The sequence below is a fragment of the Populus trichocarpa genome, chromosome 12, assembly GCF_000002775.5.
Source record: "Populus trichocarpa isolate Nisqually-1 chromosome 12, P.trichocarpa_v4.1, whole genome shotgun sequence".
Classification (NCBI taxonomy): Eukaryota; Viridiplantae; Streptophyta; class Magnoliopsida; order Malpighiales; family Salicaceae; genus Populus; species Populus trichocarpa.
The window spans coordinates 12390522-12415143 of NC_037296.2; the positions used below are offsets into that span (position 1 = coordinate 12390522).

General features: G+C 31.6%; 3 protein-coding genes across 5 annotated transcripts; all 3 read right to left on the reverse strand.

Annotated features, from left to right (window-relative positions):
* Positions 1-4643: 4643 nt before the first annotated feature.
* Positions 4644-6202, reverse strand: LOC7484855 (probable WRKY transcription factor 75). Of its 2 annotated transcripts, none has more exons than XM_052445816.1 (2): positions 5634-6202; positions 4644-5202 (listed from the first exon to the last, which is right to left on the reverse strand). In XM_052445816.1, the coding sequence occupies exons 1-2, from the start codon at positions 5990-5992 to the stop codon at positions 5004-5006; spliced, it is 558 nt and encodes a 185-aa protein (XP_052301776.1). In that variant the 5' UTR covers positions 5993-6202; the 3' UTR covers positions 4644-5003. The 2 variants fall into 2 exon arrangements, with proteins under 2 accessions (XP_052301776.1, XP_002318747.1); XM_002318711.4 differs by having other exon boundaries at positions 4644-5205; positions 5634-6201.
* A 6114-nt stretch (positions 6203-12316) lies between these two features.
* Positions 12317-15678, reverse strand: LOC7454575 (UDP-arabinopyranose mutase 1). Of its 2 annotated transcripts, none has more exons than XM_024582839.2 (4): positions 15161-15678; positions 14580-14830; positions 14234-14411; positions 12317-12848 (listed from the first exon to the last, which is right to left on the reverse strand). In XM_024582839.2, exons 1-4 carry the CDS (start codon positions 15482-15484, stop codon positions 12504-12506), a joined length of 1098 nt encoding a protein of 365 aa, XP_024438607.1. In that variant the 5' UTR covers positions 15485-15678; the 3' UTR covers positions 12317-12503. The 2 variants fall into 2 exon arrangements, with proteins under 2 accessions (XP_024438607.1, XP_002318748.1); XM_002318712.4 differs by having other exon boundaries at positions 14234-14402; positions 15161-15673.
* A 4207-nt stretch (positions 15679-19885) lies between these two features.
* On the reverse strand, positions 19886-20820 carry LOC7454576 (uncharacterized). The gene is made up of 2 exons (XM_002318713.1): positions 20066-20820; positions 19886-19973 (listed from the first exon to the last, which is right to left on the reverse strand). Exons 1-2 carry the CDS (start codon positions 20818-20820, stop codon positions 19886-19888), a joined length of 843 nt encoding a protein of 280 aa, XP_002318749.1.
* Between the last annotated feature and the right edge of the window lie 3802 nt (positions 20821-24622).

A 24622-nucleotide genomic window follows, 5' to 3' on the forward strand; every position in this document is an offset into this window, starting at 1 on the left:
CATGAGATTTCTTTTTATTTTATCCTTTGATCCTCTTTCATTAAATTATTTCTTTTATTAACAAGTTTTCAAAATTTGATCAGGTATAGAAAGTGAAAATTGAGGATAAGTAAAGAAAAACATTTTGGGTAGGGTGAATTTACACCAATTTATCTAAGCACATTTATTATATTTTCGAACGAGACATTTATTTCGGTACTCAGATTTAACCACATTAGATAAAAAAACTAAATCCCTTACTGAAGTTACTGTGCATCAAGACACAGATTACTATTAATTATAATAATATAATTATGATTCTTCCTTTGCAAACAAAAGACACAATTGCTTTAACATATGGGGTTATATTCGTTATTTCCTTTTTGTATACATAGTTAAATTACTACATTAGCCATGGAATAATAAACTCCTATGCTTTTGCCTTAAAGGTGGTTTTTTCCTTTTAATTTTTTTAAAATAGTAAAATTATTTTGATACCCTTTTAAAAGATAAATAAATAAATAACTCTCCAATAAAAATATTTTTGGTTACTTTAGATTGGTTTTGTTTTGAGGTTGTTAAGATGTATTATTGTAATTGTCCTATATTAAATATTATATATATAAAAAATACTTGCTGGCGTATGCAACGCACATGCCAGCTTGTGAGCAGCCCCTGTGCCATTTAGGCGGCACATGCTAGGTTGTCCAACCACCATGTCCTTCTAGGGCAGTGTTTAGAAGATCTTAACGCTCTTTACATGGTAGTGTGACGCGTGTATCAAAAGCGCCGCTGGTTTGGTGTAAGAGACCATTTTTTCCCCTCTTCTTCTTTTCTCTCTCCACCTAAAAATTTATGCTACTCATGCAAAATTTTAGTGCAACCCCTTCACTTTATTTTTTCTTCACATTTGGTACTATCTTTTTTTTTTTAAATAAGTTATAAAATTATAAATATTTTTCAATTTCACCCCTGTCATTTTTTAATCTAGAAATAATCTATCAAGTTACAATATTTTTTTCAATTTCACCCCTATCATTTTTAAATATATAGATAATTTATAAAATTACAAATGTTTTTCAATTTCACCACTGTTTTTTTTAATCTATAAATAATTTATCAAATTACAAATATTTTTTAATTTTACTTCCTACCATTTTTTAATCTATAAATAATCTATTAAATTACAAATGTTTTTCAATCTTACCTCTGTGATTTTTTTATCTTTTAAATTTGAGTCTTTATTTTTTTAATTGCTATTTATTTTGTTTGGGATCATTTTTTAATATTTATTTTTTGTTTTGCAAGTTCTTTTAGTATTATTTCCATGATCTCATCTTTCAAAATTAAATTTGTTGAGAGTTAAACTTTTTTATTGAACTCAAGTCCATGATTTCACAAGCTGTTGGTTTTAGAGGTTAGATCAAGTTTAGGAGGTTCACTCGGGTTTACTTAGTTCCCACCCCCTCTTTTTAAGCTGATCTTTTCTTCTTTTTTTTGTGTTTTTTATTTATTTTTTACAGTTTGATTATATTAGGTTAGCCCTTTATAAAAAAAATTTCAATATCCCTACCATTTTTTAATCTATAAATAATCTATCAAATTAAAAATGTTGTTTAATTTCACCCTTTATGAATTTTTAATCTTTTAAAATTTGTCATTATTCTTTTAATTGCTATTATTTTTGTTTGAAATCGTTTTTAAAGTTTTTTTTTTCATTCAAATTTCATCATCCTTAGGTTTTTTCCTCTCAAATTTTATCCTCATTCTTTTTTCTACTATTTTGTTTTTGCTTTTGCAAGTTTTTTTATTTATATTTTTCAACGATTTCATCATTCAAAATTAGATTGTTTGAAAGTTAAACTTCTTGATTTGAAGCTACGTCTAGGATTTAACGAGTTACAAATTTTAGAGATTAGATTAAGTTTAGAAAGTTCACTTGGGTTTGTTTTATTTATTTTTTAAAGTTGATTTTTTTTTTAGTTTTGCTTTATATTTTTTTGTAGTTTACTTCTATTATGTTAAAATTAGATTGTTTGATAATTCAAATGAGCTCAAGTTTGTTTGTTTTTTTTAATTTTTTTTGTTATTTTTTTTGTTAGCTAATTTATTATTATTATATTTTTTTTATATTATTTAAATTATTACTTGTACCAGGATTTGAATGTTTTATTATAATATTTTTTTACATCAAAATGAATTTACTTAGCCACCGGCGAAGCGATCATATGCATGGTATCAGAACGATAGAGGTCATAGTAGTGACAAAACTTTATACTAAAATAGTAAGCAAAAGGGACCAAAAGCGAAGTTAGGAATATTTAATTTATTTGGATGACGTTAGTGATTATGCCTTCCTATAAAAAATTATTAATTGCACAACGAATCTCATGGCGTAGGGCGGAAAACGGTCACCAACAATTCTATTATTGAATTATCTAGATTAATAGTAATGGTCATCTCAAGTAAGATACGTCAACCTTTTAAAGTTTTTTTTTTCCTTTTAATATTCAATTCTTACTTTATTAGGGTTTTTTTTCTTAATTTTATCCTTATTTTTTTCTATTATTTTTTTTATTTTATAATTTTTGTTTATTTATATTTTTCAACGATTTTATCGTTCAAAATTAGATTATTCGAGAGTGTAGGTTCTTGAATGAAATTGGGTATAAGATTTAACAAGTTACAAGTTTTAGAGATTAGACCAGATTTAAAAATTTCATTTGGGTTTGTTTTGTTTTGTTTTTTTAAACTTATTTTTAGTTTTGCTTTGTTATTTTTTATGGTTTGCTTTTTATTAGGTTTACATTAGATTCTTTGATAATCTAAATGGGTTTAGGTTTTTATTTATTTTTTCTCTTTGTTATTTTCTTTGTTAGTTATTTATTATTGTTGCATTTTTTTATATTATTTAAATTATCACTTAAATCAAGACTTGAATTTTTTTATCCTAATATTTTTGTACATCAAAATGAATTTGCTTAGCCCACGGCAAAGGGAGGGTAATTAATAAATTTAGTTTTATCATATGCATGGTATCAGAACCATAGAGGTCATAGTATTGACAAAACTTTATACTAAAATAGTAAGCAAATTAAAGGGGCCAAAAGCGAAATCAGAAATATTTAATTTATTTGGATGACGTTAGTGATTATGCCTTCCTGTAAAAAATTATTAATTGCACAACGAATCTCATGGCGTAGTGGGGAAAACGGTCACCAACAATTCCATTATTTGAATTATCTAGATTAATAGTAATGATCATCTCAAGTAAGATACGTCAACCTGTTTAGCTCCAAAATCAAAATTCAAAAATTATGAGTCAGAACGTGGGTGGTTCTTATCCCTCTATAATCTGATCCAGTAAATCACGTTTAAATCAAAATCCACTAACTTAACCTCGTTGTTGATTCAGAAAACACCACAAAATACTCCAAGCCATGGTGGAATGCGAAAAAGAAACAGACCCCACCATTGAAAGACCAGGTAAAGAAGGAAAAGAAATCATTGATAAATTGTACCAACAGTTGATGCATTTGGAACAAGAATGGGACTTGATAAAACAATCAAAAACAAGAACCCTTCGTAGAGCATCAACAGACTCAAAACTCATGGTTAAAGCCCATAAACTCCTATACAACTCTCCAAGAGACCTTATGTCATCACTTCAGCATGGGAGGTCTCCGCCAGAGGGAGGAGGTGGTGCATGGAAGGTTAGGAACAATGACTTGGCAATTGATGAAATTTTGAAAGAGAGAAGGGCAGGCATTGAGAGTGCCGGGTTGAAGGGAAGGAGGCCTTTAGGGGCAATGGGGAGTAGTGTGAGTGAGATGGGTTTTGGAGGGATAGAGGAGATGATATGTAATAATATGGACGGTTTAGCTCAGGAGAGTGAGATTCGATCAGTATTCTCTTATGATTCTGATGATGAAAATGAAAATGTTGAAGCAAGCAAAGAAGGGTTGTCTCCATTTGCTCATCATTGTTCTTATTCATCATCTTCCTCCTCTTCCTCTTCCTCTTCCTCTTCCTCTTCCTCTTATATATGTGATGGTTGTGTTGAGAGAGAATCGGCAGAAAAAGAGGGAGAAAAGGTGGCGGTGTCAAGTGTTCAAGAAGAAAATACAGTTTTGATTACTGATCAAGAAAGATATGGGACAAACCGGATGGTTGCTTTGGGTTGGCTTATAATAGCTTTCATTGTTTGTGCGATCGGGATCGTCTCAAAGAGAAGCTTTGGTGGTCATGGGGTTGGAAATGAGGTGATTCTATTCCCAACATGATCTTCTCTTTGTTTTCTTTCTAGGTTGTTCCAAAATTGAGGAGGCCATTTAACTGATGTTTCCTTAATATTTTGTACGAATGCACCTGTCTTCTAACTGGAAATTCTCATACCTTATTATCATGAATAATGCATATGAACTTACTCATTACTATCCACTGGTGATGACATATTTAGTCAATACAATAGATAGTTAAGGGTTTTGAAGGAAAAAAATGCAACCTTTCTTGGAGATCTACGGAGGAACTTGTAGTAGTATATGTCATAACTAGAACAAATGGTGATCTGAATATCGAACCCCAGTCTTTCATTGGAGCTCATATATAATGTTAATGAATAAACACATCAGGATATAGTTGAGTATTTTCAATCTGCACCGACATGAATCCAATCCAATCCCAAATTTTATATATATAGGAAGAGGTTATCCAACCATTTTATTTTACAAGTTTGATAAAAACCTGAAGAGTTCCTATGATCGTATTCAAGTATGCTTCTGCTTTTTGACCGAGAACTGTGGATCAGAATAGCTGGAGTTCCTATAATGTTAAAGATTGTATGGATAAGACCCTCCATATAGTGGATCTGCAAAATGTTTCTAGCAAGCTTGAAACTGAAATCACTCCTGGCACCATCAGAATTCCACAACTAGAAAGAAAGTAGCTTCCAATGTTTTATGCTGTGGAAGATATATTTTCCACCCCCAATTCAGAATTACAGTAGTCTATGTGCAATCTAAACATTAAAGAAAATGCCCTGGCATAATTTCGAAAGGAGTGTAAGTTTGCATCTGTCTCAGTATGTCCTCAATGTTGTCAGTGCACTTCTCAATTGGATGAGTATGCATCCCTTCATAGGTGGTCACAACAATCTCTTCATCTTTAGAATTGCGTTGGACTTGCTTCTTGACATTGCACCCATTATTTGTACACCTGTAGTAACTTCTGTAGTAGAAATTGATTAACATTCAACAAAAAACTTTCCATCAGATGATGATTTTGGTTATGTTTTACGTTCTCAACTAATTTAATTACTTTCCAATAAGCAACGAACATGTCACAATCCTGGCCTGGTGTTCAATGCATTGAGTCATTTTTGTTCTATGTGTTCCATGGATAATGTTGAGCCAAAACGATCACAATGCTTGAGTTAAAGCAATGAAAAAACATTCGAAACTTTATGGAAAACATTAACACTAATCAATAGAGTTAATTCCAACCACAACAATTAATAAGGCAGGTCGTTAGGTGAAATATGCGTTCATGCATCAATCACAGATTGAAATTGACAGGCAAGAAGAGTTGAGAGAGTGTTTTATCAATCATCCCACAGAAGAATCAATAAATCTTTAACTGACTAAAATGATACTAACCTTGGGAACTTACTGTTCTTAACAGTCTTTTGCCCGTATTTCCTCCATCTATACCCATCATCAAGTATGTCAACCTGGCTTCTAGTTTGAAATGCATATTTATGCTTTCTGAACTCATTATTATCCCCTCCCCTCACTCCTGGTTTCACCTTAATCTCAGAATTGCTAGAGACTCTACTAGTCTGAGGATCACTGTGTTTCGCATCCGAATGTTGAGTTCTACTTTCTGGCCTGACCCCATTTTCATTTTCACCATGAAAATAGATTAAAGGATTTGCCATGTTTAGTGATGAAGGTGAACCTGAAGGACTCGATGGGTCAGAGACAGGGAGGAAGATCTGATACTTCTCCATCTGCATGAACGGTATGTGTAAACAAGACCTGAGCTGCTGCTGCTGCTGCTGCTAACATGAATCTATACCCCTTCAAGAAGAAAAAATATATAAGAAGCTAAAGTTGATTTATGAGTGGCTGATCGGCAAATACAAAGGCAAGACCCTACAGGCTACAAGGGAAAGGTGGGCGGCTACTAGGCAACGTCCATTTTCACTTGGTACAGAAGAATATATTATCAATTATTAATGTATGCAACCTTCATATATAGGGAAAGATGAGTCGTAAACGGCACGCCAATTGACAAGATAGTCGCTAATCACACCAATTTTTGAATTTACGAGAACTCGAAGAGAAGTCTTATTCTTAATAGTTCATAAGAATTAGGAATCCAACGCCTATTTGAGAAAATAACTAGACTAGTGTTCCGCGGTAAATTGCGAGTCGGGTAAAAAAAAATTTAATATAAAAAAATATATTAAAATAATGATTGAGTCACTTCAATTTAACTTGACATCCGAATTGTTTTGTGACATGAAATTAAAATAATTCTATTAAAAAAAAAAACAAAAAAAAAATCACAAAGTTTGAGACTCAATAATCTAATATTAAAGAATAATAAAAATAAATAAAAAAAATATTGAAGAAAAAATCTGAGTTAACCTGAGTTAACTCCACTACCTCATCAAATTCGATATGATATCAGGATTAAAAAATTATTTATTTTATAAAAAAGACCTAAAAAAAGATCAAAGTTAAATCAATAAAAAACCGAAGAAAAAAAAAACTTAGACCAATACATTTTAACTTGACTAACCCATACCCAAGATAACTCCACGTAAAAGAAAGTGGAAAAAAATCACAAAGTTCAATGACTAATAATTTAATGTCAAATGATAAAATTAAAAAAAATATAAATAAAAGTTGAAAAAAAAACCTAAGTCATCCTAGGTTAACTCGACTACCTGCAACCCAAGATATGAGATTGAGATAACCTCATAAAAAGAAAAGCAAGACAATTCATGAAACTCAAGGTCTAATAACTCAATGTTTACTCAAGAAATTGAAAAAAAAATCAATTTTAAAAAAGAACTTAAGAAAAAAAAAAGATGAACTAAACCGAGCTAATCTTTAAAACCAGTGACATGGATAATGAGATTGAGATTACCCTGCAGAAGTTAGACATGAAAAAATAACAGAAAAATTCTCAATCATAAGAAATTAAAAACCAAAATAAATTGCAATCAAAACAATAAGAATCACATCTTGTACAAAAATAAATGAAAAAAATAATAATTAGGGATTAAATTGAAGAAATGAAGAAAAGGATGAAAAAATATCAATGAAAAAAAGAGAATCAAATTGGATATAAAAATGAAATGAAATAAAATGATCAAGGATGAAATTGAAAAAAAAAACAATAACTTCAAAAAGCATTAAAATAAGAAATAAATAGCAATAAAAAGAATGAGTATCAAATCTAAAATACATGCAAGCTGGAGGATACAATTGAAATTTTTAAGGTTCGATGTGAATTCCAAGGCCTAAGAGGGGGAGGAGAAAAAACCCCACCGTCGTTGAATTGCTATGAATCTAACAACACACGACACCTCATCAGCCATGCCATCATTGGACGCTTTGAATAACATGATAATTTGTCATTTTTTACAACGTGCAGCAATTCCACATACCACTAGAGAGCCACGAGGAACTATCATGCATCGATGCATGCTACACACTCATTAATATTTTAATATATTAAATTATTAAACAACATTTAAGGGTGTAACAGCCCGGTCCAACCTGTCAAATATTGTCCGTTTTGGCCCACAGGCCTCACGGATTTGTTCTTGGCGACCACACATGACCCCAAAACGCGTCTTTCAGAGTAGAGCAACACGCTAATCCTGTCAGATATTGTCCCATCTAGGCCTCCCAGTCCACCCATTCCCAGGGTTTCCACCCAGGTCTACCTCAGGGTTTTAAACGCGTCTCACAAGTTAGCAACCAACACTACTAATAAGGTCAGCTACCAAATCCTCATCCACCGATATGGGATATTATAAAGGACATCTTAAATATTACAAAAAAAAAAACTATATTGTAAAGATGAAAATGCCCTTTCAAACTCGTTTTAAATTTTTTTTATTTTAAGGTTAAATATGTTATTTCACTATGCTAAAAATATGAAAAGACAAAAAAACCCACTATTCAAGTTCAATATTTTTTTTAACTTTTAAAGGTATTTATGTTATTTTATTGTGTGAAGAAAATAGAAAATATTGAAAAGCCCTTTAATAAAATGTTTATATTTTTTTTAATTATAAGGGCAACAAAGTTTTATTATGTAAAACAAAAGTAAAAAGACAAAATTATCCTCATAGATCTCAACTACTCATAACATCAATTAGGTTATGTGTGGTTAATGTCACATAATAGGAGGAACAAATACAGAAAGGACATAAACGTATTTGGTTGAAGAAACAAAGATATAGATAAAGATATAACTATAAAAATAAATATGTTTCTAAGATAATTTTGGAGTGAATTTTTGTCTTTAAAAATACAAAAAGATTAGAGAAGACATGTCCCTTTTTGTCCCAACTATCTTCATATCTTTTGTCTCAAAACTAAACATTATCTTATGAGTTTCATATGCATACACGTGTATTTGTGTGTGTACACTTAGTGTGTGTTTGGTAATGTGATTCATGGTTTTTTTTACAAGTGTTTATATCAAAATGATATTTTTTTTTAAAGATGAACACATCAAAATTATCGAAAAACAATTTAGAAATAACTTTTAAAAAGTAGAAGTTACCACAATGGGGCACTTAATTATTTGAAAATAGTTGAGTATTTGCATTCCACACAAACAAATTAAGGTTGCAATATCTAGTTGAATTGATGTTTTAGCTTGAGATTTTAGTTGGAAAATAGTAAACTTCACTAATCTTGTTATTTGCAACCCATCTTCAATTAACATGGCAGCATTAGTTCATTTATATTGAAATGAGTGATAATGATATTCCATATCTTGGATTATATAAGGATAAAGAAAGATGTCATTTTAACATAAATCTACTACACATTATAATATAAATCCAGCTTAATTAGCTTTAGCTAACTAGGTCTAGTCCTCCCTCTCAAATTCAGATGTTTGGAAGGCAGAGAGTAGTTTAAAAAGGTATTTAAGAATCCATTTTCATCTCGCACACGTGCTCTAAAATGTAAGTTGTTAATATAAGAGGGTTTCTTGAGACTTCTAGCTTTTTAGTGGATTCAAGAATAAATTACAACATTAAGAAAAACTACAATCACACATTAATGAAGTCCTAAAAACTTTAGGATTGGATTGGTTTTCTATGACTGCATATTGGGTTGAGATGTATGAGCTTAAATATTGGCTTTGTCTCTAAACTTGGTTGTTTATGCAAAACAAGTGCTCTCTGAAAATAAAAGATTTTCTAGCACTTAATAAATATAGGATGAGAAATAATGAACAAAAAAGAAAAATAAAAAGAAAATTGCTAGTGGAGTGTGATTGAATGAATTAGTATGGAGTTCTTAAATGAACTTGCATCGCTTGAATGTTTACTCGGTGACATGAGGTATTATAGATCTTGGTCACATAAATTTACCTCGTGAAACGTGGTGTTGCATGTACCTCATATTTAATGGAATTACAAGTTTTATGTGATGCGTGAAGTATAGAGTTATTGATTATTGTACTATTGGTATAGAGGATGCTCGTTATTGTTTGTAGTGCCTTTTGTGGGTAGGAAATAACTATTAGCAAGAAAGGAGATATCTCTACTCTGCAAAGAAAAATTAGTAAATATAAGTGGGTGGTACACGATGTCATTCTGATATCTCAAAACTAGAAAATATACTGAGATTCGTGCTTGATAAAGGTACTACATTAAAGTCTAAAAGACAAGGTGGGCAGCCTATTTGAGGATGAGAGTGATGTCATATAATTCTGGCCTGCAAGACCATAATGGCTAGGCGTTCGGGTTTGACTCTAACGATGAACAAGTCTAGCTATTCAAGCCTAGACTAATAGGGTGTTTAAGAGTGTGATAAAAATTATTTTTTAAAGTGTTTTTTACTTGAAAATATATCAAAATAATATATATTTTTTATTTTTTAAAATTAATTTTGATATCAATACATCAAAACGATTTAAAAACACTAAAAAATAATTTGAAGCAAAAAAATTTAAATTTTAATAAAAAAACAAGTTTAATCTTAATTTCAAACACACTTAAATAATAATAATAAAAATCTACCGATTCAGGTATAGCTTAAATTGTAGGATTTTTGTATTTTTGTTTATATATATATACCTTCACACGCAATTCTCAAGTTATTGCATGCGCCCATATGGAATTAACATAGCATTAACTTTGAAAAATTAAGGAGCATAAAATCCTCCTAGTGCTTATTAGTAGACACCACCTTGATGATGCCGGCCATCATGGAAGTTAGGCAGCACACAACAATGGAATTATCTGCAATTTGGAATACCGTCTGATAAGGATAGGACACTGACGCCACATCAGCACCCTACAAATCATAGGGCCTCTAGGGCCGCCACCATCAGTTCACAGTGAATAAAAAGCATGGTCGAGACACCTAACCTCTATTTTACTGTGTTTTAAAAATATTTTAAAAAAAAATTATTTTTTTTAATTTTTAATTAATATTTTTTAATATATTTAGATTATTTTTATATACCGATATTAAAAATATTTTTTAATATTTTATTAAATAAAAAATATTTTAAAAAATAATCAAACCATACTCCTAAACAGCCCTAACTTGTATTTTTTAAAAAAAAAATTAAAAAAAATTATTTTTTTATTTTAAATTAATATTTTTTTAATATTTTCAAATATTTTGATACGCTAATATCAAAAATAATTTTTTAAAAATAAAAAAATATTATTTTAATATTTTTCAAATAAAAAATACTTTAAAAAATAATCATATCTATATTTTCAAACACCCAACTTATACTTTATCTGAGGTTTCAAAAATTTTGACATTTGCAGTCGATCTCCCACGTAAAAGGACTAAAATTTCCAACATATGACTCATTCATTAAAATATTTCCCAGGTAACTTGATTGATTTACGGGTCACTAGGTAAACCATTTTCATTAAAATAATTTTTTTTATGTTAATCGGGCCAAATTTAACTGAGATAATCAATTTTTTAAAAAAAATTAATATTATATTTGATTTAATTAAAAATTTGAACAGGATTCAAGTTTCTCGGGTCTATTTATCAAACCAACCCAAGTTTAGCATGAGTTTTTAACATTGAAGATAAATTTCCATTATAACCGATTTAAAAAATACATTATGGAGGAAGCATCCCTCCTTGACTATTAAACCAACTCATTGAAATTGTCATACACGATTCAAACAAGCTAACATATATTTTTGGTTCACTAAATGGATCATCAAACCCGATATAATAAACCAATGCCATCTTAAAATTCCTGTCCAAAATGACATGATAATGACACTATTGACAGGTAGATTTGAATCATCGCTTACATCATTTACTGTTTCTCTGCTATTATGATCTGGTGTGATTTTTAAAAAGTATTTTTTATATAAAAATATTTTTAAATAATTTTTTTAGATTTTTCTTTATATTAAACATTAATATATCAAAATCATTTAAAAACATTAATTTAATGTTTTTTTAAATGAAATACAGAAGTTTCTACACTCTTATAAGTTTCTACACTCTCAAACACTAATAAGCTGTTTAAAACTTTTGAAATTGAATTCCACTTCAGAGATTAAATCAATTTCTATATTAATTTTTTTTTCTTTTGAGGGTATTGATTTAAATTTCAATCAGAATTTAAATTTTAAAAAATAGACAAAAACAAATTAGATGGGAGACTCTTTAGTTCGCTACAGTAATTTCAAATAAAAAAGTACTCATCTTTCTTTTCTCTCAAAAACAATTAATTGCAGAGTAAATCAGAGGGGGTTGGATGTAGATTTTTGGGTTCTATGTTGATAGAGTGATGCTTGCCATTCAAGTGTCTTTGCAAACCGAATATATATTTCCCTGTTGCTTGCTCTGATGATATGTATCTTGAAACAGTTATACTACTATCTACTGCACAACAAGGAAAACACGTACTGACACTTGAAACTTCTGTTCCCTCACCATCGCCCTGTTAAAACTCGTGTAATTTTTGTTAAAATGCTTTTAGATCAATTTAGTGGTACTATAAAGCTTAAAAGCTCTGCAATGGAAGTCATTTCGAAGTTTTCCATATTAAATAAAGCATATGTTTTTTTTTCTTTTTATGTTATGGGTTCTTAGAACGAGATTGTATATAGCCTGCCTGAACTAAATTATTAATGGTTGATGCTCTGTTCTAGATCATAGAGATCCAAAGCGCGACACCAAGTAAGCAGGGCAAAATGGAACAGGGTAAAGGAAATCACATACAACTAGAGCAGTGAAAGAAATGAAAAGCGGTCTTTGAAGGCTAAAGAGAGCTCAGTTTTTCTTAACGCCATCGACCGGAGCTGCAGCTTCTTGTGCAGGTGAGTTGAGCAAGTCCCAGGCTTCAATCCAAGTAACCATGGCATCACCAAGTTTATTGAAGTAAGGATCAACAGGGCTAAGCTTTTCCTTGACCAATTTGGAAAGCTCAAGGTAGCATTGCTGCACGGTCGTGCAATCTTTTGGAAGGACAACAGATTGGAAGAATGGGATGATGTCTTCCTGCCAGTATATGCCCTTGTATTCCTTCTTCAAATTCACGAATGGATTGCTCGCCTTGCTATGCCAGATGTATGGCAGTCCTGTCTTCACCCCGAGACTCAGATGATCACAGATTACCTGAAATCCACACACATTGAAAGGGGTCTGTGTATGCCTATCATTTGGAGCATCAAGAAGATAAAAAAATACCCACTGTATTCCAACGTGCGTCTCCGTCTCTTTTAGTATGTTTAGTATTGTGGTAATTGTTGTGGTTGTGGTTTGAAAAAAATAATTTTATAAAAAGTATTTTTAATTGAAGTTGGTTTAGAAAAATATATGTTTGATTAAAATTAAGGTTGAACAAAAAATAATATAATGTGTTTGGTTAAGAATGCTTTTTAAATTGAGATTATAAAATAACTAAAAAACATATATATTAATATTGATCGTTTTTAATTGAAATATTATACATTTAACTACAGCTATTACATCATGAAATAAATAATACTTTATATAAAATATTTTTATTATTTCATTAAATTATTTACAATTCTATCATGTATAAATTTCATCCTACAAGAACTACAATTTTCATGACTTGCAACAAATTCATAAATATAATATGGTGGTTGACGCGCACCAACACATTCGGTAGTTTTTTATTGTTCCATTAAAAAGATAAAATATTATAAAAAATAATTAATTAAAAAAATACACAATTCTAAATATCACAAAAACCTATTCATAATTACCATCTAATTTCAAAACATAAATCAAAGTGTTACGTCCACACATATAATCCAAAATCAATTATTTTTTATATATATAATAAAACTAATTAATTATTAATACCTTTTTATTTTAAAAATTATTTATTTATTCTCTATGTATTTTCTTGGAAATGAATTAAAAATTAAAAAATATTTTCTTATAAATAATACACAAAATAAATTAATTTTTTAAATATATCTCTTTTCCAAGGCTATCATAATTTTTTCTAAAATAGTAATAAGATGTTGTCATCATCATACTTATTTAATATATAAATATCATAAGAAAACAATGACATTAACTAATTTGGAATCTCTACATTCAAAAGCTTGATCTCTTTCTTTATTCTTATTCTCTATTTTCCACGCTTTCTAAACAGCAGCCACGGCAAAAGCAAGACAGACTTGCTTCTGCTTTTATCAATCAAATGAGAATTAGCACAAGAAATGGCGGTCAAATTCTGATTCCAATCCAGGCAGAAGTAATCCATTACAAGCTCATAGAAGAAGTTCGCAACTTTGTACGATTACTTTTAGCCCTTAAGCCATTAACGTAGATTTAAACATCAAGATCTACAGAAACTAAACGAAGCACCAGTTGCATTTTCATGGCAATCAAAATAGTCTACTCATGTCTCATGCAGTCGATAAGTCATTAACAGAACGCTGTCAGCCAGGAGTATTTTTTTCACCGTTAAATCCTATAGGCAAATTGGTAGCAAAACAGATGAAAAGTGATCGAGATATTACCTTGGCACACCAGCCAGCCCACATATCATCATATCTCCCAATGGGTTGGCCGTCACCCATGAGACCAAAGTACATTGCAGGGCCAATCAATTCCCTGTCAAAAGCAAGGTTCATTCCACACATTGGGAACAGGGTGCCTTTTGGGATTGTCAAAACAGCATCCACATACCTGTGTGAGCTAAATTTAGAATACAATTAGACAAACATTGAGCCCAAAGTACACTTCTTTTGATATTTTGAACAAAAATGAAACAATGCAAACAAGATTGAGTTCAATTTACAAGCAAGACAAATCACAGCCAAGACCAAGAAGCAGTGTCCAATATCCTATTGGTGCAGAGTTAACCTGGTGTTACGTTCGAGAGGCTTGACAAGCTGAGTTGGGGCATCATAATCAGGAATGTTTAGCCAAAGTCCATGCGAGATAGCAGTAGGCACACCTCCTCTCAGGCTAAAAGGGTATCCTCTCACAAAATCAACACCTTCTCTAAACGGATCATAAAGAGTGTTGAAGAAAAATGGCGTAGATGGTGTCAGCAAATTCTGTATATGCTGAGCCAATGCATTGATCTCCTTCCCACTTGGATCCTTACCGACCTTCAATCAAAGCAGCAAGATTTTCTTAAAAAAATAAAAATAAATAAAAAGATAACAAAACCAAAACAAATTCTGAAAAGTATTTTTTAATTAAAAATATATTAAAATAATATATATATATATATATATATATATATTAATAAAAAAAAAACACTAAAAAAAAGTAAACCAATAACTTTTAAAATATATACCAACACAGTTTAAAAAGTAAAAACAAAAACAAATAGCATATCAATTTCAATGCGGGGCCCTCTCGATCCCACTCCAAGTTGACTTGTCATAAAAAATCTCACTCCTTAGACTCTAAAATGAAAAAAAAAAAACCCTTACAAAGCAATCATCATCGATGGTGAAGATATACTTCTTCTTGGAAACCAAGAAACCAAAGCAACGACAAGCAGAATCCTTGAAGGAGATACAACTAGATTTAGGACCTAGCACCCGATTTACATCATTCCTGTTATAAAGCTCACAATCAAAGCCATCAGGGACCAGGATGTTCTTGCTAGGATCCCCATCCTGGACAATAATAAGATGGTAAGGCTGAAAGAAAGGTCTCCACTGCTCCAAGAAATCTAAGTTTCTTATAGTTGGGATAACAATATCAAGCTCATCTTTCAGAGGTGCTGTTACATGGGATGATGGTTGAGCCATTAGTGTGTTTTGAGGGGATTCTTGATGTCTTGAGTGTGTGTTGTTGGCGTTTTGAGTGTTGGAGTTTGTTCTTATAAGGGATGGAAAGGAGAAGAAGGAGCGTGGAGTTTGAGGTTTGAACAAAACGAGGAGGGAGTGAGTTAACTGTTAAGGGAAGGGAAAGACATTTTTGGACAACCTCTTTCTACTGAGAGAAGAGACTCTTTGTTGCTTGTGAGTTTTTTCTTTGTTTTTTTTATGTATTTTATTTATTATGCAATGAACGTTGAATGAATATCATGTGTTTCTTCCAAACCCGATGGATTTGGATTTGTTATGAATAAAAACTTTTTTTAGTGGATGTTATTTATTTATTACTTGCGATTTGGTTGGAATTTGTTCTTTTTATATCTTATTTATGCGAAATTAGTGTGCAATGAATCGCTACCATAAATCCCTTTTTTATTTTTATTATTTTTATTATTGTTTCTTTATTACTATCTTTTAGAACTTTTTATCTAGGTGCAATTTTTTAAATATAATATGAGGATATTACAATTACAAATTATACTAAAAGTTTAGGTAAAGCATAATAGTAATTTATAGTAACTTGATTTTTTATTTCATTTTTATCCTTATTTTTTTTTAATTGTAGCATTAACTATGTATCAATTTATTAAAGTTTATAAAAATTCAACATTAATAAAATTAAAAAAAATCATACGACAAATCTCAAATTTGATAAAAAAAAGTTCTCTTTAACCACCTACTTTCTTTTATCTTTTTATTTTTGTGGTCATATAATTTTAACTTTAGTTTAAAAATCTATTTATTTAATATTTTAGTCATATATATATATATATATATATATAATAAAAATATAAATAAATTCAAATACTATTGAGACTTAAACTCCATTTAACCCATCCACACCCTTGATCACACAAGGTGTTGTGCATGGCATAATGATCCATGTGAATTTTGCGCACATTAAACCTACATTTCTCATTCTACAAACAAGAGTAAAGGCTGCATAAAACAACAAGAAGAATTCGTTGTTCAAAAAAGAAAATCTTGATATTGCATTATTATAACTCATGAACTTCACGCCGCTGTAATTTCTCTTCCTGCTTCTTCTTCAAATCCCTTCCAAATAACGTGACTGAAACTGAGCAAGGGCTATCATCAAGAGAGCGTTTTGGACCGTGCCATTACACGTTTAACAATGTTAGATTTCCCGTGACCACCTCAAGACTACGTACTAAAGGGAGACTTTTAATTTATTATTATTATTATTATTATTTTATTAACGTAGGTGTCCGGGCCAGCGTACATGTATATACATCGACTAATCCTATGGATCCTAAAGTTACGACCATGTAAGTCTCCAGTGGCCATCATATTAGTAACCACAGAACTCGAACTTGAGATCATAGGAGAAGCAAATCTCTTAGTCCCAAACTCTTATCATTGATCAATCTACTAGATGGTTACTTTTAATTTATTATTCACAAAGAGGGTACATGAACATTCAAGGATTATTTGATATAATGTCTTTTTTAAAAAAAAATTTAATTGATTTGGGTTTAGTCTTTTAATTTATAATCGGATGGGTTTAATCTGTAACTATAATTCTTTCATGTTTATAAAAGAAAATAACACAAGATTAATTTGCAATATATGAAGTACAAGTACTTGAATTTTTGCAAATTAATTAGAAATTGATTTTTCAAAGAAGGCTATATATAATCGAATCTAGAATTTATAAAGATATTATTTATAGTACAACTTAGTGGTTTATAAACATGTAATAATTAACTCACAAAGTAAATAGTATTATTTTCTTTCTTAAGATAACAACTTACTTTGAACAACACCTGTATTTTATTAATTAATCATAACTCATACAATTACGAAGTAATTAGTTCAATTATAAAATTATAAGATTAGTTCTTATAGTAAAAAAAATAAATCGAATACGTAGCCTGAAGACACTATAATTAATTATAACACATTTAAAAATTAACCATAAATATTGACCTCACCTTTTTTTTCTTCTCTCTCTCTCATCCTTTGCAAATTGAGTAATGATAAAGGGGGAATGCACCTTGATATAAAATAAAAATAAAATGGTAGAAACATATATCTTAACAGCTAAAACAGTATAAGAGAAAACACACCATGATCGATCCTTTTGAGAAAATCTCTCCAAAACTATAAAATTGTGTTCGGAAATGTAGTGTAAATTATGTTTTTTAAAAATTTAATTTTTTTTATGTGTTTTAGATCGTTTTGATACGCCGATCTCAAAAATAATTTTTAAAAAATAAAAAAAATATTATTTTAATATATTTTAATATAAAAAACACTTTAAAAAATAAATACAATCACTCTATCAAACACTACGATTGAAGATAGTTTGAATTAACCCACAGCAGGAAACCCAGTGCACAATTTTACTGACCCACATAAAAGAGTGATTACGAACAAGGATATTTTAATATAGGCAAGGCAAATAAACACATAAAAACAAAGGCTCAAAGGCAGTAGGGTGAAGCCCATAGAAGTTGTCAATGGCCTTGTGGCCCGCATCCTTTCCATGCTCTATCAAGACCCAACTCTCCTCTGATGCCCTATTGGGCAAGCATGCATGACGTCGTTTGGCAGCACCCAACCGCCATGGATATTCAAATTTTTTATTTGAATTATATTAAAATAATTTTTAATTTTTTTAAATTTTTTTTTGACATAACACATTAAAGTTTTTTGAAAATATATTAATTTTAAATATTTTTTTAATTTTAAAAAAACAATTTTAACCGTATTCTCTGCAATTAACTAGAGTCGTGGGCACCACGGAGTAGAGTGTTAAAACCAGACTTGTTGGTTGGCCCGGGTTATGAGTTTTGATTAGTTTATTTGGGTTAATTTTTTAAAAAAAAAATTCAAAACGACATTGATTTGGTAAAAATCAACAAATTACAACTAGATTTTTGATCGGGTCTTGTCGGGTTATTTAGTCAACTGAATCACCCTGAATCATGATTTTTTTTATATTTTTTTTAAACTCAGTCTGATTTCAATTCCAGATCAACTCCTCATGCTAAACTAAATCGAATTTCAAAACTATGCTACGGATCCGTCTCCTCAATTGCTAATCCTTTTTACCTTTTGTTCCTATAGCCAAGGTAACAATAGTCGAGTTACGATGTATTTGTTAATATATTGGAACTGCATTAAAATAATTTTTAAAATATATTTGAATTGAAAAATATATCAAATTAATAATTCTTCACACTATCATATCATATCAAAAGTATTTCGAAGGCATTTGAAAAAGAATGACAAGAACAAACACATTTGCAAAATCACCTCTACCAAACGTGCCACCAGTACGAAAAATGTCATAAAATAACATTCCTTTAGTCTTTTTATGGAAAGTTAAAAATACTCTATAATTTCCAGTACCATAATCTCTCCTTTGATAGATTGCAGTAAAGATCCGATCTTGATCCTATCATAAATCGTGCAATTAGAACAGAAAAAATAAAAAGGAAATGACAAAGTAACACAAAGATAAAAAAACAAAAAAATAATGCCTACCAGAGGTTTACTGTTTGTTAATTTTAGAGTATGTGAGAATTAGTTGATACACGTAAGCTAGTTTAGACACTCCACGTAAATAAAAAAATAAAAAAAATTTAGTAAGATAATGAAATTTAATAATATCACGTTCATAAACATATTATTTTAATAATATCATACTTCATTAAAGTTATTTATCTGTCCTGTTTGTTTTTTCGTTTCAAAAACGCTTTTGAAAAAAATTGAAATTTTTTTATTATTTGCTTTGTTTCAAATTAATATTTTTTTTTGATATTTTTAGATCATTTTAATAGGCTGATATCAAAAATAATTTTAAAAAAATAAAAATAATATTATTTTAATAATTTTTTAAGTAAAAATTACTTTGAAAAGTAACCTCAATTATATTACTAAAATGCCTAAATTGCATGATAATATTAAAATATATTATTTCATATTTTTCAAACAATATTATTTCTTCTAAAATTTTGCAATTGCAGTGCTAATCTTGAAAAGAATCCCTCGAAATCTCGAAATCTTTTTAGCAAAAAAATCCAAACCCGTGAAATGACATGGGACTGGCCCCTTCCAGAGTGTAAATTCCATATCCCCAGAGAGATGTGCTTACTTGGGTCTTCATTAATTTTGTCAACAAAGTTTGACAAATCACAGCAATTAAAAACATCACTGTTACTAATTATAAAGCACCGACCGAACAAAAGTCTAAAGATTTGCATATGGATTGAGCAGGAAACAATCAAGACAGTACTCTAAATCAACGTGATCATACCCTCTAATTAATAATGCAAAATAATTAGACCATCGAAGCCACAACATTCATCCATTGTTCTTCACTTCCATCACCATGTCTATATGCCATATGAAAATCAAAGACTTTCCCCAAAATATTAACCCCTCCCTGTTGCTGCAAGAAAACATTAAAGGTTTCCAACATGCAAATGCAACATTTTTTCCCTAAACCCTAAACTAAAAGTAAAACATATATATGCTTCTTACATGCCCCGACTCCATAGATTACTCCATAAACGAGAGTTCAGTAAACCCACTATAGCCGGTAAAACCTTCCTAGCCAGGCCCTTGTGGTTATTATTGTTCCCTGAAGAATGTACTGTCATCACCTCCATTTCCAGGTTCCCAGTCAGCTCCCCACACCCCACTGTCTCCTCTCCGGACACAACCTCAATCTCTCCACTTTCAAGATTTTCTTGCACTACCATCACTTCACATTCAGCTTCAGGCACTGATTTCTCAGGTGTATTATCAGATTCAAAATGGCCCATCATCAAGACCTTACCTTTCTTCTTGCGTCTCTTGTGTTTCTTTGGACACTCAATATTCTGCACCAAATGCTCATCAAATGCTTCAATAACTTGGTGGATAAAATCTCTGTTTGGAGATGAGTCCCATCTATACCAAAACCTAGTGTAGCAATCAAAACACCCACATTGAAAAAGAGGAACCTCCTGGCCACAATATTTGCCATTCTTGTTGGCAGTGGTAGGGGCGGTCTTGGTTTGGCATTTGTTTTTAGGATGTTGAGTGACAAGTGAAGATGGGTTTGTTGTGGTGGTGATAAAAATGGACCTTGCTATCAAGTAAGCCAAAACCTCACGATCTTGGTTAGGAAGAGAGAGGGCTAAAGCTAGAATAGTCACTGGCAGTAGCTTTAACACTGTGTCGGGATCTTTATCTGGAGATTTGGATGATGGTGGTGGAGGTGGGTGCACTTTGCCTTTTTTCTTAACCTTCATTTTCTTGGCTTACCATAAAGACTCACTCTTCTTCTCCTCTTCTTTGTCTCTCTGGCGGAAAGGAAAGATATTTAATTTAATGTCAAGGACGAGGACTTTTTGTTTAATTTTCCCGAGTCCCAAGAGAGGGAATATAGGAATGGGACCTATAGGGGTTGGATTGATGCATTGTTTGCAGAAACGAGAGGTCCTTTCAAACTTTTATCTGTTAGGAGTGTGTGTATGTGTGTTTTTTTTTTTTCCTTGGGAGAAGTTTATGGCTTTTCTTGGCAGCTAACAGAAACATAGCCTAAAAAGCCTTACTTTAGGGCTTGAAGCAGGAGACCGGCTATTTCAGGCATCTGTGTTTCTTTTGTGACTAATGGGGTGCTTTGCTTTTTCACTGTGTGACTGCATGTATACACAGGTTTATGAGAAACAAATGCTCTTTTTTTCTTAAGGGTTGGCCTTGGAACTCAAAGAAAAAAACAGCAGATAAATACAGCTTTCTTGCTCTGTAAGGACAAAGTCCCAAGTGAGTATCCATTACAATTTATGTCCATTTAAAGGTTAAAAAGAAAACAATGAGATATCAGATATAATATATATCATTGTTGTTGTGGTCAGCCCATGTATATCCATGCTAAATAAGAAATTAAGATGACAAGAGTACGATAAGTTAGTGTTATTGTCCATTTTCTAGCATGAAAATCCAAGCCTGGCAACAGAACAAATTGAGGGCTGAAAATCACTAGCACGGATTGGTATGTATCGTTGAGTGCATTTTGGCTGGGAGTAAAGACAAATCAATCAATCAATCCATCCAGTTTTATCCAAACTTGGCTGACCATCTCATGCTTCAGGTATACTTGTAATAATCCATGTCTACATTCAGTTGGATTAAGGGAATTTAGTTCACGATCACTATCCTCTTGGTATGGTAAATGGTAATGCTATGGTCCCCTTGCTAATTGTCCAAGCTTAGCTATTTCTCTAACATGGACAGGTCCAGCCCAGAAACATATGTGGGAGATGGGTTAATGTTAAAATGGACGTGTCTATTGTCTTAACTCAGAGCTCCTTGTATGAGCTTTGAACCATTGCACTCACATTATATGCTGTTCCCGCCCATACAATTGAGCTGCAGGGAGTAAATTATCGAGAATTTAGTGTTAACAATGGCTGAATAAAGGATCCGGATATCAGAACGTGCTTGTCTGAACCAATGGTATTGGAATGAACACTTTTGAACCTTCAAACTAAACACAAATTCCACAACCATATCAGCTTGTAAGAATAAAAACAAAACATTGTGCAAAAATAAAACATTATGTAAGAAATCCTCAAAAAAATAAAAGAATAAAAACATTGTGTAGCAGCAACCTTGCTGAAAGCCTAGAACTGTACCATACCATTGCCTGGTGGCTCTTCCTTGCCTAGAATTCATCGCAATTTTATTTTCCACGCCTTACTTTAAATCCCAACTATTTTTAGGCATTGCTACATGGATGATGGGCTCAGAATTTACATCCCCATCACATTGCCCATGTCCTTGTACTCTAAATAAGGCATGTATAGACATGGGCTCAGATCCATAATGAGTCATGAGGCTTACACGAATAGAGCTTATTCCTGAACCTTAAGGTTACTAATCAGCTTTTTTACAAGAAAGCTTCATCTTCTTCCTTTCTCAGTTTTGTTTTGCAAGCACACATGACATGATCTCTTTGAAACTTCTTTCTTCACTATTAGTGTTTCCTATTTTACAGTGTTCCAGTTACGCAAGCTCAATCTTCTATGCCTAACAGCCTAGGAAAGACCTTACGAGTACCTCATCAATGGACATCATCCTCAACCTCAGTCACAAAACTAATTGTAGAGACATGAGACTGGCATTAAATTGGTTTCAGAGGATTAATATTTAGCCATGGAAGCAACCCAATTCAAGTGCATGGCAAGTACCAGAGGGAATGATGCTCATGATTGGATCTCAATATGCCTTCTGACAACACTTTCCACCCAATCATATGAAATAAAGTTCAGTATAACTTAAATCCGTATAACACTGAATTCTTAATATAGATTACATCCTAGCTAATAAATGCACTATAAAGACCTTATTATGCATATACTTAGTTACCTTCCTCCAATAAAATTGCCTTCTTAATTACTAAATTATGGAGCCACTGAAGGGTCCGTCAACAAATCCTATGGTACCATGCTATAATACACTCTCCTTGTCCCAATAGGCTCTTTGCCAATGGTGGCCAGCATGAAAGTGTCACATCTTGTATAATCTTTCTATTGTGATAAAGTATGTTGAGACTATATGAGGCGATGAGAGGGTTGATGCCCACTAAGATGCTATGTGTAAAAGTTGGCCCAAAAAATGGGATCCACAAGACGCCATCACATGCATTGCCCATCAAATAATCTTACCATTATATGTTAAGCTTTTTCTGGGCATGATTGATGCTTGATATCTTCTGTGGAGCCATTCTTTCATACGATATGATCATAAAATTTGGATGGGTTTGTTTCAACTTGTTCCATGCATTGTACGTTTGGGATTATAATGTGGGTATTTTTTAATAATATTTTATATAAAAAATACTATTAAAAAACACTCAAAAACAGGATTACTTTCGAATAACAAATTAACACGTCCTAGGCATAGGTAGAAAGTTTTAAATCTTTGTTTGTTCGTGAGTGACTGGAAAATATAGGCAAAGCAGACATATGTCGTACAACCAATGTAATGTACTTTCATAAAATATACATGTACCTTCCAGTTGGCCTCTTGTCCCAAAACCGAAGCCCAATCTGTCCCATGATGAGTTCATCGATTCTCTCTTCTTGTGTTTTTCAGCCACTAGATAGATCATATAATCTACTTTTCAGATTTTGGAAGAACATGAAAGTTGTTTGTGGGAGCTTCACATTTGTGATCATATGCTTTCCGGTGGCTCAAATGGAACCCATACCACCAAGCTCACGACCCTTCAATCAGCAGAGCCACCGCCACAATGTCTGCTGATTCACACACACACACACACACACACACACACAAATATATATATATATATATATATATATATATATATATATATATATATATATAAAACTATTTGACTACAACAAAAGGTTACAGAACTCATGACTTAACACATCATGTGAAAGAGGAAACATTTTGTTCCTATATCATGAGTCCTGGCTGCAGCATGCATAGGTAGCTAGGTAACATCCCTAACATGTTCGGTCAGATGTCATACGCCGAGAGGATGTGTTTTATCTAGGCAGCATATGTGTAACATGTCATTGCCACGTGGCTTGATGAATGATCATTGTATTAAGGAAACCTGCATCAACTCTGCCAAAATCAAGCAACAGATTCTCACCAAAGCTTAGCATTCCAACTGTTACAAATCTTTCCATTTATTGCAGATACAATTCTGCCAGAATTATAACAAATATCTATCCATTTACTGCAGATACAATTCTGCCAGAATTATAACAAATATCTATATGCAAATCTTTCCATTTACTGCAGATATTATTCTGCCAGAATTATAGCAAATGTCCATATGTATTCACTACGAAAGCAAACTTTTCTCTTGTATATATTCTACTCAACATTATAATGAAATAATGTGGTTTTTCCATTAATTCTGTGAGCAGTTGTTTGATCTTTTATGGTATCAGAGCCAAATTCTCTCATAAACAAACAGATCCTTCTCTAAAAATGTCAGCCTCTGCAGATCAAACAACTGAAACCCACCCAAATACTCACCCCATCTCCTCCACCGAAAATACACTCATTGTT

Bases quoted from the DNA above. Each gene is read 5' to 3' on its own strand.
- LOC7484855 (XM_002318711.4), bottom strand. From the start codon at position 5,992: ATGCAGATGGAGAAGTATCAGATCTTCCTCCCTGTCTCTGACCCATCG. The intron at 5,206-5,633 runs GTTAGTATCATT...TTTCTACTACAG, and splicing joins AAGAACAGTAAGTTCCCAAG to AAGTTACTACAGGTGTACAA.
- LOC7454575 (XM_024582839.2), bottom strand. From the start codon at position 15,484: ATGGCTCAACCATCATCCCATGTAACAGCACCTCTGAAAGATGAGCTT. The intron at 14,412-14,579 runs GTTAACTCTGCA...TTCTAAATTTAG, and splicing joins CCTCTCGAACGTAACACCAG to CTCACACAGGTATGTGGATG. The intron at 12,849-14,233 runs GTAATATCTCGA...TGTGGATTTCAG, and splicing joins GGGCTGGCTGGTGTGCCAAG to GTAATCTGTGATCATCTGAG.
- LOC7454576 (XM_002318713.1), bottom strand. From the start codon at position 20,820: ATGAAGGTTAAGAAAAAAGGCAAAGTGCACCCACCTCCACCACCATCA. The intron at 19,974-20,065 runs GTAAGAAGCATA...GTTTTCTTGCAG, and splicing joins AATCTATGGAGTCGGGGCAT to CAACAGGGAGGGGTTAATAT.